The 20205-nt window shown below is 51.6% G+C and overlaps 1 protein-coding gene across 1 annotated transcript in view; it reads right to left on the minus strand.

The window, feature by feature from the left end:
- Positions 1–1606: 1606 nt before the first annotated feature.
- The window catches only part of LOC140377280 (uncharacterized), a 21532-nt gene continuing 2933 nt past the window's right edge, over positions 1607–20205 (minus strand). The window contains exons 2-5 of the mRNA XM_072462625.1: positions 17245–18898; positions 14219–14467; positions 6171–6307; positions 1607–2507 (exon numbers count right to left, since the gene is read on the minus strand). Of these exons, the coding sequence (XP_072318726.1) occupies positions 1658–2507; positions 6171–6307; positions 14219–14467; positions 17245–18898 (2890 nt within the window). The 3' untranslated portion in view covers positions 1607–1657. The remainder of the gene's footprint in view (positions 2508–6170; positions 6308–14218; positions 14468–17244; positions 18899–20205) is intronic.

Raw genomic sequence — 20205 nt, forward strand, 5'->3', positions numbered from 1 at the left:
ACAGAGCAGCAGAACTGTTTTTATGACGTTCTTAAGGGTTTACAGAGCAGCAGAACTGTTTTTATGACTGTTCTTAAGGGTTTACAGAGCAGCAGAACTGTTTTTATGACTGTTCTTAAGAGTTTACAGAGCAGCAGAACTGTTTTTATTACTGTTCTTAAGAGTTTACAGAGCAGAACTGTTTTTATGACTGTTCTTAAGAGTTTACAAAGCAGCAGAACTGTTTTTATGACTGTTCTTAGGGGTTTACATAGCAGCAGAACTGTTTTTATGAATGTTCTTAAGGGTTTACAGAGCAGCAGAACTGTTTTTATGAATGTTCTTAAGGGTTTACAGAGCAGCAGAACTGTTTTTATGACGTTCTTAAGGGTTTACAGAGCAGCAGAACTGTTTTTATGACTGTTCTTAAGGGTTTACAGAGCAGCAGAACTGTTTTTATGACTGTTCTTAAGGGTTTACAGAGCAGCAGAACTGTTTTTATGACTGTTCTTAGGGGTTTACAGAGCAGCAGAACTGTTTTTATGACTGTTTTTAAGAGTTTACAGAGCAGAACTGTTTTTATGACTGTTCTTAAGGGTTTACAAAGCAGCAGAACTGTTTTTATGACTGTTCTTAGGGGTTTACAGAGCAGCAGAACTGTTTTTATGACTGTTCTTAGGGGTTTACAGAGCAGCAGAACTGTTTTTATGACTGTTTTTAAGAGTTTACAGAGCAGAACTGTTTTTATGACTGTTCTTAAGAGTTTACAAAGCAGCAGAACTGTTTTTATGACTGTTCTTAGGGGTTTACAGAGCAGCAGAACTGTTTTTATGACTGTTCTTAGGGGTTTACAGAGCAGCAGAACTGTTTTTATGACTGTTTTTAAGAGTTTACAGAGCAGAACTGTTTTTATGACTGTTCTTAAGAGTTTACAAAGCAGCAGAACTGTTTTTATGACTGTTCTTAAGAGTTTACAAAGCAGCAGAACTGTTTTTATGACTGTTCTTAAGGGTTTACAGAGCAGCAGAACTGTTTTTATGAATGTTCTTAAGGGTTTACAGAGCAGCAGAACTGTTTTTATGACTGTTCTTAAGGGTTTACAGAGCAGCAGAACTGTTTTTATGACTGTTCTTAAGGGTTTACAGAGCAGCAGAACTGTTTTTATGACTGTTCTTAAGAGTTTACAGAGCAGCAGAACTGTTTTTATGACTGTTCTTAAGAGTTTACAGAGCAGAACTGTTTTTATGACTGTTCTTAAGAGTTTACAAAGCAGCAGAACTGTTTTTATGACTGTTCTTAGGGGTTTACATAGCAGCAGAACTGTTTTTATGAATGTTCTTAAGGGTTTACAGAGCAGCAGAACTGTTTTTATGAATGTTCTTAAGGGTTTACAGAGCAGCAGAACTGTTTTTATGACGTTCTTAAGGGTTTACAGAGCAGCAGAACTGTTTTTATGACTGTTCTTAAGGGTTTACAGAGCAGCAGAACTGTTTTTATGACTGTTCTTAAGGGTTTACAGAGCAGCAGAACTGTTTTTATGACTGTTCTTAGGGGTTTACAGAGCAGCAGAACTGTTTTTATGACTGTTTTTAAGAGTTTACAGAGCAGAACTGTTTTTATGACTGTTCTTAAGGGTTTACAGAGCAGCAGAACTGTTTTGAGAGGAAAAGGATCCAAATCAGCCCAGAGTCTCTTTCTCTACGTGGATCCTCAGATGCGCCGTCAGATGAGAGCCATTTGTAAAACTTCTGTCACAAACTGGACAACTGTAAGGCTTCTCTCCTGAGTGTCTTTTCTGATGCATTTTCAGATTACTCTTTAGTGCAAACGTTCTTTCACAAACTGAACATTTGAAAGGTTTCTCTCCTGAGTGAACCAGCATGTGTCTGCGTAACGTGGTCTTTCTCTTAAACTCCTTCTCACACTGAGGACACGAGTGCCGGTTCATGCTTTTCCTCCTCGACGTCCCGTTCTCCACATGAGTCTTCAGATGTTCATTTAGTTTAATTCCATCTGGAAAACATTCCTGACAAAGTGGACACATGTGATGGACGTCTTTCTGATGTCGAGAGAGAGTGAACGTGTGAGCAAAGCCTTTTTTACAAATAGCACAAACGTTAGGCTTTTCTCCCGTGTGGGTTTTCATGTGTCTCTTTACCCTGGGCTGATCCGGAAACTCCTTCCCACACTCTGAGCAGCTGTATGGTGTGTGGTCAGGAGGAACCATGGCGTAGCTCCTCTTGCTGTGGGCCTGTTGTTGACTATAGTCTTCTGAGTGCTCGGTGTCTTCAGAGCTGTCAGTGTGCTCCTCACTATCTGAGTGGAACTGTGTGAGTGGATCTGAGCTGCAGCCTGCTTCTGTCACATTAGTTTCCTCTCTGTTCTCCCCAGTTGCTCTTTGATGAAGCACAGAGGACTTGTCTTCATCCTCTTCACTTTTCACACTGACCATGTGAAGAGGAAACTCTTGCGGCTCCTGCTTGATGCACAGCTCTGGCTCCTCCTCTTTCAGGTGGGCGGGCTCCACACTGGACACAAACGACAACAGCGTTAGGAACATTAAACCATGTGGTTTTGAAGAAAAATACAACCTATAAAGCGTTAAATTGAAAAAGTAAAAGGTGTGCGTGATAACTGGAGACTCAAAATACTATCAGATAAAATAAAATACTATCTAATAATAATCAGATAACATAGAAAGTCAACGCTAAGAAGCTATTGAAAAGAATATTTGATTTTTGAAGAAAAATATTCATAAACGACCTATTAAGAGTTACATTTTGAACCCAAAAGGATTATGGCAACTATGATTCATGCGAGCGGCGGCGGCGGAGGGAGCTGACGCGCGAGCGGCGGCGGCGGAGGGAGCTGACGCGTGAGCGGCGTCTTACACTGCTGCTCTGCGCCCAGGGCTCATGGGTGGTCAGTTTAGGCCACTAAGACTATTGGTCAAACTCTGAACTAATAGGGATGAAGCCTCTGAAGTGGGAGGGGCCATCCCTGCGTATGAGCCCGGGCTTTCCCCAAAACACACTCCAGTTTCAACAAAGACTCTGTTGTTTTGAGGGCACCAACCAGAGAACCAGCTGTTGATGCTGAAAGAGAATGTACAATTCAGCTTTGATCCGATTGGGCAGAAAATATTACAGTGTCTGACATTGACACACCACAACTACTTGTACTTTGAGCACCTCTGATTGTCTCCGCCGGGCGTCGTTTTCGCCTGCGTGAATCACAATTTGACGGAACCGCTGTCGACTCCGCTTTAAGAGCCTAATGTTTCCTTCGATGTCACCCATTCTGGCCCCTTAGTAGCACCTGACGCTAGCAGCAGCTGGTAGCACCTGCCGCTAGCAGCAGCTGGGTAGCACCTGCCGCTTGCAGCAGCTGGTAGCACCTGCCGCTTGCAGCAGCTGGTAGCACCTGCCGCTAGCAGCAGCTGGTAGCACCTGCCGCTAGCAGCAGCTGGTAGCACCTGCCGCTAGCAGCAGCTGGTAGCACCTGCCGCTAGCAGCAGCTGGTAGCACCTGCCGCTAGCAGCAGCTGGTAGCACCTGCCGCTAGCAGCAGCTGGTAGCACCTGCCGCTAGCAGCAGCTGACAGCTTCTCGTCTCTGACTATAGAACTTCTGATTACTAGAGTGTCACGAGTCCGTTCAGTGTGATCGCTGAGGGGAGAAAACCTATTATGCTCACGGTGCTCTAAGGTTCGGCGTTTAGCGCCTCGTTCACTCCGAATTGTCACAAATTGGTCCCTCTTCTGTTCCTGGTCTAGTCCCGGCTGCAGGGGAGACGTTGAGGGACTAGGCGAGGCCATACTAGCGCTGCTAATGCTAACGCTACGCCCTGTAGTGCGGCCCGGTACACCTGACGCTGCAACCTGGCTATAGCTAGACTTTAGCTCATCCTGGGTCATCCTGAACCCAAGATGGGTCAATCTTGTGGTGCAATTGGATGCACCAATCGTCAGGAAACAACAGACGGCGTTTCTTTCTACAGAATCCAGAAATCGTGCGGTGTCCAGCGCTGGCGTTTTATGGCTGCTCGCCATTTCGACCGTCTCTCCGTGTTTTTCGGGATTCTGTAGAAACTTCGTCTGTTGTTCTCTCGGGTCCAGGATGACTCAAATATCAGCCCAAATGTGCGATCTTTCTGGCGTGTTTACGTGCTACTTGTAAAAGCCGAGGCAAAAATACATTATGCACGTAAACACGCCAGTAAACACATCATGTATTTAGCACACTTTTCGTGGCAGTAGAAATATGATTTCAGCAGCTGGTGCTGACGGGAGGATGAATTGAAATTGCTGACTTTGCTGATGATCACGTGTGGACAAGATGATGAAGACCTTCATCCAGCAAAGAAGTATTTAAAGCCGTCCAAGCTCTTGTAACTTGTCAGTGCTTCAGCCGTGTACGAAGAGCCGGTCATTGTATATGTCCGGGTAGCGTGTTACTGCTGAAGAGCCGCGACTCGCTGAAAACACTGGCTGTAACAGGCTTTGGGCGGGAGCACGGGTCTGGGCCTATCACACCAGGCTTTGATAAATAACGCTCTTTGTGAAGGTCCGACAACCTCGCAGCACATTCAGAAAGTCCATCACTTTAAGAAAGTTCCTACATCACAGTGTGTGTACATGTATCCTGCGGTGGTACGTGTATCCTGCGGTGGTACGTGTATCCTGCGGTGGTACGCGTATCTGTGTACATGTATCCTGCGGTGGTACGTGTATCCTGCGGTGGTACGCGTATCTGTGTACATGTATCCTGCGGTGGTACGTGTATCCTGCGGTGGTACGCGTATCTGTGTACATGTATCCTGCGGTGGTACGCGTATCTGTGTACATGTATCCTGCGGTGGTACGCGTATCTGTGTACATGTATCCTGCGGTGGTACGTGTATCCTGCGGTGGTACGCGTATCTGTGTACATGTATCCTGCGGTGGTACGCGTATCTGTGTACATGTATCCTGCGGTGGTACGCGTATCTGTGTACATGTATCCTGCGGTGGTACGCGTATCTGTGTACATGTATCCTGCGGTGGTACGTGTATCCTGCGGTGGTACGCGTATCTGTGGTGGTACGCGTATCTGTGTACATGTATCCTGCGGTGGTACGCGTATCTGTGTACATGTATCCTGCGGTAGTACGCGTATCTGTGTACATGTATCCTGCGGTGGTACGTGTATCCTGCGGTGGTACGTGTATCCGTGTGTACGTGTATCCTGCGGTGGTACGTGTATCCGTGTGTACGTGTATCCGTGTGTACGTGTATCCGTGTGTACGTGTATCCGTGTGTACGTGTGTACGTGTATCCGTGTGTACGTGTATCCGTGTGTACGTGTATCCGTGTATCCGTGTGTACGTGTATCCGTGTGTACGTGTATCCGTGTGTACGTGTATCCGTGTACGTGTATCCGTGTGCGTGTATCCGTGTGCGTGTATCCGTGTGCGTGTATCCGTGTACGTGTATCCGTGTGTACGTGTATCCGTGTGTACGTGTGTACGTGTATCCGTGTGTACGTGTATCCGTGTACGTGTATCCGTGTGCGTGTATCCGTGTACGTGTATCCGTGTGTACGTGTATCCGTGTACGTGTATCCGTGTGCGTGTATCCGTGTACGTGTATCCGTGTGTACGTGTATCCGTGTACGTGTATCCGTGTGCGTGTATCCGTGTACGTGTATCCGTGTGTACGTGTATCCGTGTGTACGTGTATCCGTGTGTACGTGTATCCGTGTACGTGTATCCGTGTACGTGTATCCGTGTACCCGTGTACCTGTACGTGTGTACGTGTACCCGTGTACGCGTATCCTGCGCTACTCTGAATCACGTGACCAGTGACGTCAGGTGCATTTCCTGCTCAGAGACAGAGTTTGAGCGTCACATAAATAACACTAAAACTCTTACTTCGTCGGGTTAAAACTAGTTTATGTCCTGGCTCTGTATTAGCAAGAAGCTAACTCATCCCAAACAAACTATACCCGAAATAAATGAGGGTAAAAACACAAAGACAAAGAGTCAAACACAGAGAAGCCTTTGAAATGGACTCGTTTTAGGACATATTTGTTCTAAGTTTAAGGAGTTCAACCACAGATTGTCCCACGCGGTCCTCAGAGTCAGAGCAGGCCGTGTCCGCTGTGACTGTGGCCGCTCTGCTCGCTCTGTTCCCCGGCCTCACATCTGCACTCACCCCGAGCCGTGTGTGTCCTCCGCGGGCCCCCAGGAGCCACAGGGGCCCCGGGGCTCCTCCGCGGGCCCCCAGGAGCCACAGGGGCCCCGGGGCTCCCACAGCTCCGTCTCCTCCTTCAGCTTCACTTCTGCCATGTCTCACTGCTCTGTCCCCGGGGCTGTTTGTCTCACACTGAGCTTCAGTAGCTCTGTTAGCTCCATTAGCTTCTTTAGCTCCAGAGCTAATCACACAGGGGTCCTCATCCCGAGGACCCGCGGCCGTCCTCACAGCTGCCTGTTTAGAACACATTTGGCCTGTAGGGGGCAGGATGCGGAATCCACGGTGTAAAATAATGATGAGGTTCATTTTCATTGTCGCGGCTCGGCTTGGCCTGGTTCTGTTTCCATGACCATTTAGAATCTGGTATCCATGGAAACGGACCACAACAAAACCCATCTCTATTGAAACTCCATGGTAACCATCACTCTGACCAGTCTGTGTCACTTAAGCGCAGGAGACGCAAACGTCTGATCACCAAACGCACTTTTCAGTCAAAGTTGTTTCATCAATTATTTAATTCAGGGCATGAAATATTTCATAAGGAAATGTTCAGGTCTGGTCTTCACCTCCGTCACCTCCACCACCACCACCAGCACCTCCGTCACCTCCACCACCAGCACCTCCGTCACCTCCACCACCAGCACCTCCGTCACCTCCACCACCAGCACCAGCACCTCCGTCACCTCCACCACCAGCACCTCCGTCACCTCCACCACCTCCGTCACCTCCGTCACCTCCACCACCAGCACCAGCACCTCCGTCACCTCCACCACCAGCACCTCCGTCACCTCCACCACCAGCACCTCCGTCACCTCCACCACCACCACCAGCACCTCCGTCACCTCCACCACCAGCACCTCCGTCACCTCCACCACCAGCACCAGCACCTCCGTCACCTCCACCACCAGCACCTCAGTCACCTCCACCACCAGCACCTCCGTCACCTCCACCACCTCCGTCACCTCCGTCACCTCCACCACCAGCACCTCCGTCACCACCAGCACCTCCGTCACCTCCACCACCAGCACCTCCGTCACCTCCACCTCCACCACCAGCACCTCCGTCACCTCCACCACCAGCACCTCCGTCACCTCCACCACCAGCACCTCCGTCACCTCCACCACCAGCACCTCCGTCTGCTCCACCACCAGCACCTCCGTCACCTCCACCACCAGCACCTCCGTCACCTCCACCACCAGCACCAGCACCTCCGTCACCTCCACCACCAGCACCTCCGTCACCTCCACCACCAGCACCAGCACCTCCGTCACCTCCAGCACCAGCACCTCCGTCACCTCCACCACCAGCACCTCCGTCACCTCCACCACCAGCACCAGCACCTCCGTCACCTCCACCACCAGCACCTCCGTCACCTCCACCACCAGCACCAGCACCTCCGTCACCTCCACCACCAGCACCAGCACCTCCGTCACCTCCACCACCAGCACCTCCGTCACCTCCACCACCAGCACCTCCGTCACCTCCACCACCAGCACCAGCACCTCCGTCACCACCAGCACCAGCACCTCCGTCACCTCCACCACCAGCACCTCCGTCACCTCCACCACCAGCACCAGCACCTCCGTCACCTCCACCACCAGCACCAGCACCTCCGTCACCTCCACCACCAGCACCTCCGTCACCTCCACCACCAGCACCTCCGTCACCTCCACCACCAGCACCAGCACCTCCGTCACCTCCACCACCAGCACCTCCGTCACCTCCACCACCAGCACCTCCGTCACCTCCACCACCTCCGTCACCTCCGTCACCTCCACCACCAGCACCTCCGTCACCTCCACCACCAGCACCTCCGTCACCTCCACCACCAGCACCTCCGTCACCTCCACCTCCACCACCAGCACCTCCGTCACCTCCACCACCAGCACCTCCGTCACCTCCACCACCAGCAGCAGCACCTCCGTCACCTCCAGCACCAGCACCTCCGTCACCTCCACCACCAGCACCTCCGTCACCTCCACCACCAGCACCTCCGTCACCTCCACCACCAGCACCAGCACCTCCGTCACCTCCACCACCAGCAACAGCACCTCCGTCACCTCCACCACCAGCACCTCCGTCACCTCCACCACCAGCACCTCCGTCACCTCCACCACCAGCACCAGCACCTCCGTCACCTCCACCACCAGCACCTCCGTCACCTCCACCACCAGCACCTCCGTCACCTCCACCACCAGCACCTCCGTCACCTCCACCACCAGCACCAGCACCTCCGTCACCTCCACCACCAGCACCAGCACCTCCGTCACCTCCACCACCAGCACCTCCGTCACCTCCACCACCAGCACCAGCACCTCCGTCACCTCCACCACCAGCACCTCCGTCACCTCCACCACCAGCACCTCCGTCACCTCCACCACCAGCACCTCCGTCACCTCCACCACCAGCACCAGCACCTCCGTCACCTCCACCACCAGCACCTCCGTCACCTCCACCACCAGCACCAGCACCTCCGTCACCTCCACCACCAGCACCTCCGTCACCTCCACCACCAGCACCAGCACCTCCGTCACCTCCACCACCAGCACCTCCATCACCTCCACCACCACCACCAGCACCTCCGTCACCTCCACCACCAGCACCAGCACCTCCGTCACCTCCAGCACCAGCACCTCCGTCACCTCCACCACCAGCACCTCCGTCACCTCCACCACCAGCACCAGCACCTCCGTCACCTCCACCACCAGCACCAGCACCTCCGTCACCTCCACCACCAGCACCTCCGTCACCTCCACCACCAGCACCTCCGTCACCTCCACCACCAGCACCAGCACCTCCGTCACCTCCAGCACCAGCACCTCCGTCACCTCCACCACCAGCACCTCCGTCACCTCCACCACCAGCACCTCCGTCACCTCCACCACCAGCACCAGCACCTCCGTCACCTCCACCACCAGCACCAGCACCTCCGTCACCTCCACCACCAGCACCTCCGTCACCTCCACCACCAGCACCTCCGTCACCTCCACCACCAGCACCAGCACCTCCGTCACCACCAGCACCAGCACCTCCGTCACCTCCACCACCAGCACCTCCGTCACCTCCACCACCAGCACCAGCACCTCCGTCACCTCCACCACCAGCACCAGCACCTCCGTCACCTCCACCACCAGCACCTCCGTCACCTCCACCACCAGCACCTCCGTCACCTCCACCACCAGCACCAGCACCTCCGTCACCTCCACCACCAGCACCTCCGTCACCTCCACCACCAGCACCTCCGTCACCTCCACCACCTCCGTCACCTCCGTCACCTCCACCACCAGCACCTCCGTCACCTCCACCACCAGCACCTCCGTCACCTCCACCACCAGCACCTCCGTCACCTCCACCTCCACCACCAGCACCTCCGTCACCTCCACCACCAGCACCTCCGTCACCTCCACCACCAGCATCAGCACCTCCGTCACCTCCAGCACCAGCACCTCCGTCACCTCCACCACCAGCACCTCCGTCACCTCCACCACCAGCACCTCCGTCACCTCCACCACCAGCACCAGCACCTCCGTCACCTCCACCACCAGCAACAGCACCTCCGTCACCTCCACCACCAGCACCTCCGTCACCTCCACCACCAGCAACAGCACCTCCGTCACCTCCACCACCAGCACCTCCGTCACCTCCACCACCAGCACCTCCGTCACCTCCACCACCAGCACCAGCACCTCCGTCACCTCCACCACCAGCACCTCCGTCACCTCCACCACCAGCACCTCCGTCACCTCCACCACCAGCACCTCCGTCACCTCCACCACCAGCACCAGCACCTCCGTCACCTCCACCACCAGCACCAGCACCTCCGTCACCTCCACCACCAGCACCTCCGTCACCTCCACCACCAGCACCAGCACCTCCGTAACCTCCACCACCAGCACCTCCGTCACCTCCACCACCAGCACCTCCGTCACCTCCACCACCAGCACCAGCACCTCCGTCACCTCCACCACCAGCACCTCCGTCACCTCCACCACCAGCACCAGCACCTCCGTCACCTCCACCACCAGCACCTCCGTCACCTCCACCACCAGCACCAGCACCTCCGTCACCTCCACCACCAGCACCTCCGTCACCTCCACCACCACCACCAGCACCTCCGTCACCTCCACCACCAGCAGAGCACCTCCACCACCAGCACCAGCACCTCCGTCATCTCCACCACCAGCAGAGCACCTCCGACACCACCAGCAGAGCACCACCAACAGAGCACCTCCATCACCAACAGCAGAGCACCTCCATCACCACCAGCACCACCAGCAGAGCACCTCCAGCACCTCCATCACCACCAGCAGAGCACCTCCATCACCACCAGCAGAGCACCTCCATCCCCACCAGCACCACCAGCAGAGCACCTCCAGCACCTCCAGCACCACCAGCACCACCAGCAGAGCACCTCCAGCACCTCCAGCACCACCAGCAGAGCACCTCCATCACCACCATCACCACCAGCAGAGCACCTCCATTACCACCAGCACCACCAGCAGAGCACCTCCAGCACCCCCATCACCACCAGCAGAGCACCTCCATCACCACCAGCACCACCACCAGCACCCCCATCACCACCAGCAGAGCACCTCCATCACCACCAGCACCACCACCAGCACCTCCATCACCACCAGCAGAGCACCTCCATCACCACCAGCACCACCAGCAGAGCACCTCCAGCACCTCCATCACCACCAGCAGAGAACCTCCATCACCACCAGCAGAGCACCTCCATCACCACCAACAGAGCACCTCCAGCACCACCACCAGCACCTCCATCACCACCAGCACCACCAACAGAGCACCTCCAGCACCACCAGCAGAGCACCTCCGTCACCACCAGCAGAGCACCTGCATCTCCATCACCACCAGCAGAGCACCTCCATCACCACCAGCACCACCAACAGAGCACCTCCAGCACCACCAGCAGAGCACCTCCGTCACCACCAGCACCACCAACAGAGCACCTCCAGCACCACCAGCAGAGCACCTCCGTCACCACCAGCAGAGCACCTGCATCTCCATCACCACCAGCAGAGCACCTCCATCACCACCAGCAGAGCACCTCCGTCACCACCATCACCACCAGCAGAGCACCTCCATCACCACCAACAGAGCACCTCCGTCACCACCAGCAGAGCACCTCCGTCACCACCAGGAGAGCACCTCCGTCACCACCAGCAGAGCACCTCCGTCACCACCAGCAGAGCACCTCCATCACCTTCGTCACCACCAGCAGAGCACCTCCGTCACCACCAGCAGAGCACCTCCATCACCTCCGTCACCACCAGCAGAGCACCTCCGTCACCTGTAATTCACTTTAACTCAATCCAGAATCATTGGTTTTATCGTCACTTTAAAATTCTTCACGTTCTTCACGTTCATCACGTTCTTCACGTTCATCGCGTTCATCGCGTTCTTCACGTTCTTCACGTTCATCACGTTCTTCACGTTCATCGCGTTCATCGCGTTCTTCGCGTTCTTCGCGTTCTTCACGTTCATCACGTTCTTCACGTTCATCACGTTCATCACGTTCTTCACGTTCATCACGTTCTTCACGTTCTTCAAGTTCATCACGTTCTTCACGTTCATCACGTTCATCACGTTCTTCAAGTTCATCACGTTCTTCACGTTCATCACGTTCATCACGTTCATCACGTTCATCACGTTCTTCACGTTCTTCACGTTCATCACGTTCTTCACGTTCTTCACGTTCTTCACGTTCTTCACGTTCATCACGTTCATCACGTTCTTCACGTTCATCACGTTCTTCACGTTCTTCACGTTCATCACGTTCATCACGTTCTTCACGTTCATCACGTTCTTCAAGTTCATCACGTTCTTCACGTTCTTCACGTTCATCACGTTCATCACGTTCTTCACGTTCTTCACGTTCTTCACGTTCTTCACGTTCATCACGTTCTTCACGTTCTTCACGTTCATCACGTTCATCACGTTCTTCACGTTCATCACGTTCTTCACGTTCTTCACGTTCATCACGTTCTTCACGTTCTTCACGTTCATCACGTTCATCACGTTCATCACGTTCTTCACGTTCATCACGTTCATCACGTTCTTCACGTTCAAGACGTTCATCACGTTCTTCACGTTCTTCACGTTCATCACGTTCATCACGTTCTTCACGTTCTTCACGTTCATCACGTTCTTCACGTTCTTCACGTTCATCACGTTCATCACGTTCTTCACGTTCATCACGTTCATCACGTTCATCACGTTCTTCACGTTCATCACGTTCATCACGTTCTTCACGTTCAAGACGTTCATCACGTTCTTCACGTTCTTCACGTTCATCACGTTCATCACGTTCTTCACGTTCTTCACGTTCATCACGTTCTTCACGTTCTTCACGTTCATCACGTTCATCACGTTCTTCACGTTCATCACGTTCTTCAAGTTCATCACGTTCTTCACATTCTTCACGTTCATCACGTTCTTCACGTTCTTCACGTTCATCACGTTCTTCACGTTCATCACGTTCTTCACGTTCTTCACGTTCATCACGTTCATCACGTTCTTCACGTTCATCACGTTCTTCACGTTCATCACGTTCTTCACGTTCTTCAAGTTCATCACGTTCTTCACGTTCTTCACGTTCTTCACGTTCTTCACGTTCATCACGTTCATCACGTTCTTCACGTTCAAGACGTTCATCACGTTCTTCACGTTCTTCAAGTTCATCACGTTCATCACGTTCATCACGTTCTTCACGTTCATCACGTTCATCACGTTCATCACGTTCTTCACGTTCTTCACGTTCATCACGTTCATCACGTTCTTCACGTTCATCACGTTCTTCACGTTCATCACGTTCATCACGTTCATCACGTTCATCACGTTCTTCACGTTCATCACGTTATTCACGTTATTCACGTTCATCACGTTCTTCACGTTCTTCACGTTCATCACGTTCATCACGTTCTTCACGTTCATCACGTTCTTCACGTTCTTCACGTTCATCACGTTCATCACGTTCTTCACGTTCATCACGTTCTTCAAGTTCATCACGTTCTTCACGTTCTTCACGTTCATCACGTTCATCACGTTCTTCACGTTCATCACGTTCTTCACGTTCATCACGTTCTTCACGTTCTTCACGTTCTTCACGTTCATCACGTTCTTCACGTTCATCACGTTCATCACGTTCTTCACGTTCATCACGTTCATCACGTTCTTCACGTTCATCACGTTCTTCACGTTCATCACGTTCTTCACGTTCTTCACGTTCATCACGTTCTTCACGTTCATCACGTTCATCACGTTCTTCACGTTCATCACGTTCTTCACGTTCTTCACGTTCATCACGTTCTTCACGTTCATCACGTTCTTCACGTTCATCACGTTCATCACGTTCTTCACGTTCATCACGTTCATCACGTGCTTCACGTTCTTCACGTTCTTCACGTTCAACACGTTCTTCACGTTCTTCACGTTCATCACGTTCATCACGTTCTTCACGTTCATCACGTTCTTCACGTTCATCACGTTCATCACGTGCTTCACGTTCTTCACGTTCTTCACGTTCATCACGTTCATCACGTTCTTCACGTTCATCACGTTCTTCACGTTCATCACGTTCATCACGTGCTTCACGTTCTTCACGTTCTTCACGTTCAACACGTTCTTCACGTTCATCACGTTCTTCACGTTCTTCACGTTCATCACGTTCATCACGTTCTTCACGTTCTTCACGTTCATCACGTTCTTCACGTTCATCACGTTCATCACGTTCTTCACGTTCTTCACGTTCATCACGTTCTTCACGTTCTTCACGTTCAACACGTTCTTCACGTTCTTCACGTTCATCACGTTCTTCACGTCATCACGTTCATCACGTTCTTCACGTTCTTCACGTTCTTCACGTTCATCACGTTCTTCACGTTCATCACGTTCTTCACGTTCTTCACGTTCATCACGTTCATCACGTTCTTCACGTTCTTCACGTTCTTCACGTTCTTCACGTTCATCACGTTCATCACGTTCTTCACGTTCATCACGTTCATCAGGTTCATCGCGTTCTTCGCGTTCTTCGCGTTCTTCGCGTTCATCGCGTCCTTCGCGTCCTTCGCGTCCATCGCGTCCATCGCGTCCTTCGCGTCCATCACGTGCTTCACGTGCTTCACGTTCATCGCGTTCATCGCGTTCATCGCGTTCTTCGCGTTCTTCGCGTTCTTCGCGTTCTTCGCGTTCTTCGCGTTCATCGCGTTCTTCATCACGTTCTTCACGTTCATCACGTTCTTCACGTTTAAAGTTTATTTACGACGGGAAAATGTAAAGAAACCTTTAAAATCAGGAAGAACCATGAATAATTTACACAAATATAATAATAATCGCTCTGGGTCAGGTGAGAATTAACTGGAAGGGTCAGAGGTCAGAGGTCAGATTCTTGAATGTGGATGTTTTAAAGCTCTGGGAAAACTTTATATATACATATATAATATATATTATAGGTATATATATATATATATATATATATATATACAGGTTCAGATGAAGGATTTTCACTTGTGCAGCAGCTGCTAAACAATCCGTTCATTTTTCCAAATTTATATAGTAATTTCATAATTGCAGAGTAAAACACGAAAGTGACAATCAATATTTTCCATTGATATAACACGATTATTTAAAATGTATTTGTGAACATTATATTTAAGAAAAACTCTTAAATGAACTTTTAAACAGTTTTTAAACATTTTTTCTTTAAATAAAACAGAACTTGCAAATAAAATTAGTTGAACAAATTAAACACAAAGTCAGAGCCTCATTTACAACTTTAGTCCACATCATCATCATCATCATCATCAGATGAGTCTCATTTACATATTGTCATTACACTCACAAAATATATTTAAGCTTCTGATGGAAAAATACAGGTTGCTGTGGCGACCATCATGGTGTATTTTATGTGTTATTGTACCGCTCTATTTGACGTTCCATTCCATTTTTCGTTTTGCTATTTGATGACGGTCCCTAAGCACTCGTCTCCAGCTGCACATTCGGAGCGTGTGATTGGCTGAGCCCAAAACACACATCTGATTGTTAAAACGAGGTCGTGTCACTGCAGTGTAAATATGAATATTTTGGCTGTGAATGATCTGCAAAGACTTTTGTGTTTAGGAGTTATTGACCTCTGACCTCAGAGTCTGAATCTGTGACGCTAACTCTACCTGTGGCTCCTCCCACTTTCAGACTCGCCATCTGAGGCCGTCATGACAACACAGCGTCCACATGTGTCATGCTGTTATTGACGATCGATTGACAGTGGTCAGTACTTTCAGGCGCTTTGGTTTTACAATTGACACACATTTTTGTATCGCAAAAGCTGCGAAACAAAAACACGTTTTTCTGACGAATGCATCGCATTTGAGAGAAATTGCGTCGCATTTTGCGATGCCGCTTATTCTGAACCCTGTATATGTATAAATATATATATATATATATATAAATATATAAAAGATATAAAATATATATAATAAATATTCATGGAAATGATTATTCCTTTTTAATTTGTGTTTCAGTTAGCACCTGAGGTCCTCGAGTTTTACAGCTCGTCAGCTTTTTTATTTACGCGTCCGTTTTTATGATGTCATCAGGTCCAGTTTAAACCCCCCAGAGGTCAAAGGTCATAAGAGGAACACCACAAAGGAACCATAAATAAGGAGTGAAGTTGCAATTGAGATTATAGATAAAACACCAGAGCGTGCGATAATGTAGCACTTGGAGAAGGAGGAGAAGCTTCTCACTTCATTTACTTCAGCCTAGGTTCAACATTAATGTCCTTATAGTGCTCCTCGTGGTTCTTCCAGGTGCTCTTTCAGATGATCTTCAGGTAATCATTGTGGCTTTTGCTAAGGAATTTCTGCAAACAATTACCAAGAAAAGATGAAGCAGTTTCTCTTTCTCAAAAGGTGGATCTTTATTTACTCGAGCACAGTAAATAACCACTGTCCCTGACAAAGGTCTCTGTCCCTGACAAAGGTCTCTGTCCCTCCCCCAGAACAATGACATCACTTCCTTTTAAAGACAGTGACATAAACACGTATGACATCATCATCAAATCAGCTCCAAAAGAGAGAGAACAACCATCACGATGCAGATTCATGCTCTCTCTCTCTCAGAGGCGACCTGACCCTCAATCGTCCTGACACAAGACTCATGACCAATCACAATGATGCAGACGAGTCAGATCTATGTTTCACTGTCGCAGGTGAATATGGACCATTCACTCTATCACTGCATCCAACGGATCAGTGTGTGGACCGGCCTCCTGCTGGTGCCAGAGTCAGGACTAAACATGGAGCGGCCTCCTGCTGGTGCCAGAGTCAGGACTAAACATGGAGCGGCCTCCTGCTGGTGCCAGAGTCAGGACTAAACATGGAGCGGCCTCCTGCTGGTGCCAGAGTCAGGACTAAACATGGAGCGGCCTCCTGCTGGTGCCAGAGTCAGGACTAAACATGGAGCGGCCTCCTGCTGGTGCCAGAGTCAGGACTAAACATGGAGCGGCCTCCTGTTGGTGCCAGAGTCAGGACTAAACATGGACCGGCCTCCTGCTGGTGCCAGAGTCAGGACTAAACATGGACTGGCCTCCTGCTGGTGCCAGAGTCAGGACTAAACATGGACCGGCCTCCTGCTGGTGCCAGAGTCAGGACTAAACATGGAGCGGCCTCCTGCTGGTGCCAGAGTCAGGACTAAACATGGAGCGGCCTCCTGCTGGTGCCAGAGTCAGGACTAAACATGGACTGGCCTCCTGCTGGTGCCAGAGTCAGGACTAAACATGGACCGGCCTCCTGCTGGTGCCAGAGTCAGGACTAAACATGGACCGGCCTCCTGCTGGTGCCAGAGTCAGGACTAAACATGGAGCGGCCTCCTGCTGGTGCCAGAGTCAGGACTAAACATGGAGCGGCCTCCTGCTGGTGCCAGAGTCAGGACTAAACATGGAGCGGCCTCCTGCTGGTGCCAGAGTCAGGACTAAACATGGAGCGGCCTCCTGCTGGTGCCAGAGTCAGGACTAAACATGGAGCGGCCTCTCGTCCACGTGAGACCTCCGATGTGCGCTCAGACTCGGCTCGTCGGGGAAACGCTCCTTGCAAACGCTGCAGCTGTGATGAATGACCCTCAGGTGCTGGAACAGACTGGAGCCGTGTTTGAAACGCTTGTCACAAACCGAACACCCGAAGGGCGCCTCTCCCGTGTGCGTCCTCACATGTGATTTCAAACTGGCTTTTAAGCGAAAAGACTTTGCGCATACGGAGCAGACGTGTGGTTTCTCTCCCGAGTGAAGCCTAGTGTGTTTCTGGAGTCCACTTTTATCTCGATATCCTTTGGCGCAGAAGGGACATTTGTGCGGCCGCTCGCCCGTGTGGATCATCCCGTGCGTCTTTAAACCTTGCTTGTTCTGAAATCCCTTCCCGCACTCGGAGCATTTGTGCGGCCGCTCTCCGCTGTGAGTCAACATGTGCACACGTAAATGCGACTTCTCTCCAAACGCCTTCCCGCACTCGCCGCAGCCGTGCGACCTCAGCAGCGACGGGCCGGCGCCGCCCTCCTCCTCCACGTGGGTCCTCAGGTGTGCGTTCAGCTCGGTCTTGTCTGCGCAGCGCTCCGGACAAACGGGGCAGATGTGATGCACGTGCCGCAGATGCTGTGTCAGGCCAGGTTTGTGTTTGAACGTCTTCTCGCACTCGGGGCATTTGTGGCGCCGTTCCCCCGAGTGAACCAGCGCGTGCGTCTTTAGATCCGCGTTCCTCGGAAACTTCTTCGCACACTCCGAGCATTCGAACGGCGTGTCGTCGATCAAATACGAGTCCAGATCCAGCGTCCCCTCCTCCACGTGAGTCTTCAGATGTTTGTTTAGCAGAACGTTGTCGGTGAAACGTTCCTCACAGACCAGGCAGATGTGATGCTGAAGCCACTGGTGTCGATCCAGCTGAGAATTCTGTTTAAAACTCTTCTCACAGGCTGAGCATTTGTACGGCCGCTCTCCCGTGTGGACCAGCAGGTGGCGCTTGAAGTCGGACACGTTTGAGAACTCTTTGGCGCACTCGGAGCAGCGGTGCGACTTCAGGAGGAAGTGTCCCACCGTCCCGGCGTCCACGTGACTCTGCAGATGCGCGTTCAGCCTCGTCTTGTCCGCCGATTGTTCCCGACAAACTGGGCACACGTGATGTTGGGAACGCTGGTGTCGAGCCAGAGCAGCTTTGTGTTTGAAGCTGGTCTCACAGAAAGAACACGTGTGGGGCCTCAAATCCGAGTGAACCGACATGTGTCTGTGCAGCTCCGCTTTCCACCGAAACGTCTTGCCACACTCTGAGCAGCTGTATGGTCTTTGGCCTGAGCAGCTGTATGGTGTGTGGTCAGGAGGAACCATGGCGTAGCTCCTCTTGCTGTGGGCCTGTTGTTGACTATAGTCTTCTGAGTGCTCGGTGTCTTCAGAGCTGTCAGTGTGCTCCTCACTATCTGAGTGGAACTGTGTGAGTGGATCTGAGCTGCAGCCTGCTTCTGTCACATTAGTTTCCTCTCTGTTCTCCTCAGTTGCTCTTTGATGAAGCACAGAGGACTTGTCTTCATCCTCTTCACTTTTCACACTGACCATGTGAAGAGGAAACTCTTGCGGCTCCTGCTTGATGCACAGCTCTGGCTCCTCCTCTTTCAGGTGGGCGGGCTCCACACTGGACACAAACAACAACAGCGTTACAAACAAACACTTTCACACGTTCTGTGAGACTTTCTGTACTAAACCGAACTGCGAACCACTCTGAGAAACCCTCATAACCTTCACATTCAGACGTCTCAAACTCGAGCACAGGCAAAACAAGAAATAAAAAGAATAATAATTAATATCTGGAGGAAATGAGCTTCAGCGCTCGACATTCTATGAAATCCTCCAATCCACGTACGACTAACAGAACCAACGGAACCAACAGAACCCATAGAACCCACGGAACCAACGGAACCCACAGAACCAACGGAACCCACAGAACCCACAGAACCAACAGAACCCACAGAACCCACAGAACCCACAGAACCAACAGAACCCACGGAACCCACGGAACCAACGGAACCCACAGAACCCACAGAACCCACAGAACCAACGGAACCAACGGAACCCACGGAACCAACAGAACCAACAGAACCAAGGGAACCAACAGAACCGACAGAACCAACGGAACCCACAGAACCAACAGAACCAACGGAACCCACAGAACCCATAGAACCCACGGAACCAACGGAACCCACAGAACCAACGGAACCCACAGAACCAACAGAACCCACAGAACCCACAGAACCAACAGAACCCACGGAACCCACGGAACCAACGGAACCCACAGAACCCACAGAACCAACGGAACCAACGGAACCCACGGAACCAACAGAACCAACAGAACCAAGGGAACCAACAGAACCGACAGAACCAACGGAACCCACAGAACCAACGGAACCCACAGAACCAACGGAACCCACAGAACCAACGGAACCAACAGAACCCACAGAACCAACGGAACCCACAGAACCAACGGAACCCACAGAACCAACGGAACCAACAGAACCCACAGAACCAACGGAACCCACAGAACCAACGGAACCAACAGAACCCAGAGAACCCACAGAACCAACAGAACCCACAGAACCAACGGAACCAACGGAACCAACAGAACCAACGGAACCAACGGAACCAACGGAACCAACAGAACCCACAGAACCAACAGAACCAACGGAACCAACGGAACCAACAGAACCCACAGAACCCACAGAACCAACAGAACCAACGGAACCAACGGAACCAACGGAACCCACAAAACCCACAGAACCAACGGAACCCACAGAACCAACGGAACCCACGGAACCCACGGAACCAACGGAACCAACAGAACCCACAGAACCAACGGAACCCACAGAACCCACGGAACCAACGGAACCCACGGAACCCACAGAACCCACAGAACCCACAGAACCCACAGAACCAACGGAACCCACA

The sequence above is a fragment of the Eucyclogobius newberryi genome, unplaced genomic scaffold (assembly GCF_026437365.1).
Source record: "Eucyclogobius newberryi isolate DKJ021-1_F unplaced genomic scaffold, fEucNew1.0.hap1 SCAF_4, whole genome shotgun sequence".
In the NCBI taxonomy this organism is placed as follows: Eukaryota; Metazoa; Chordata; class Actinopteri; order Gobiiformes; family Gobiidae; genus Eucyclogobius; species Eucyclogobius newberryi.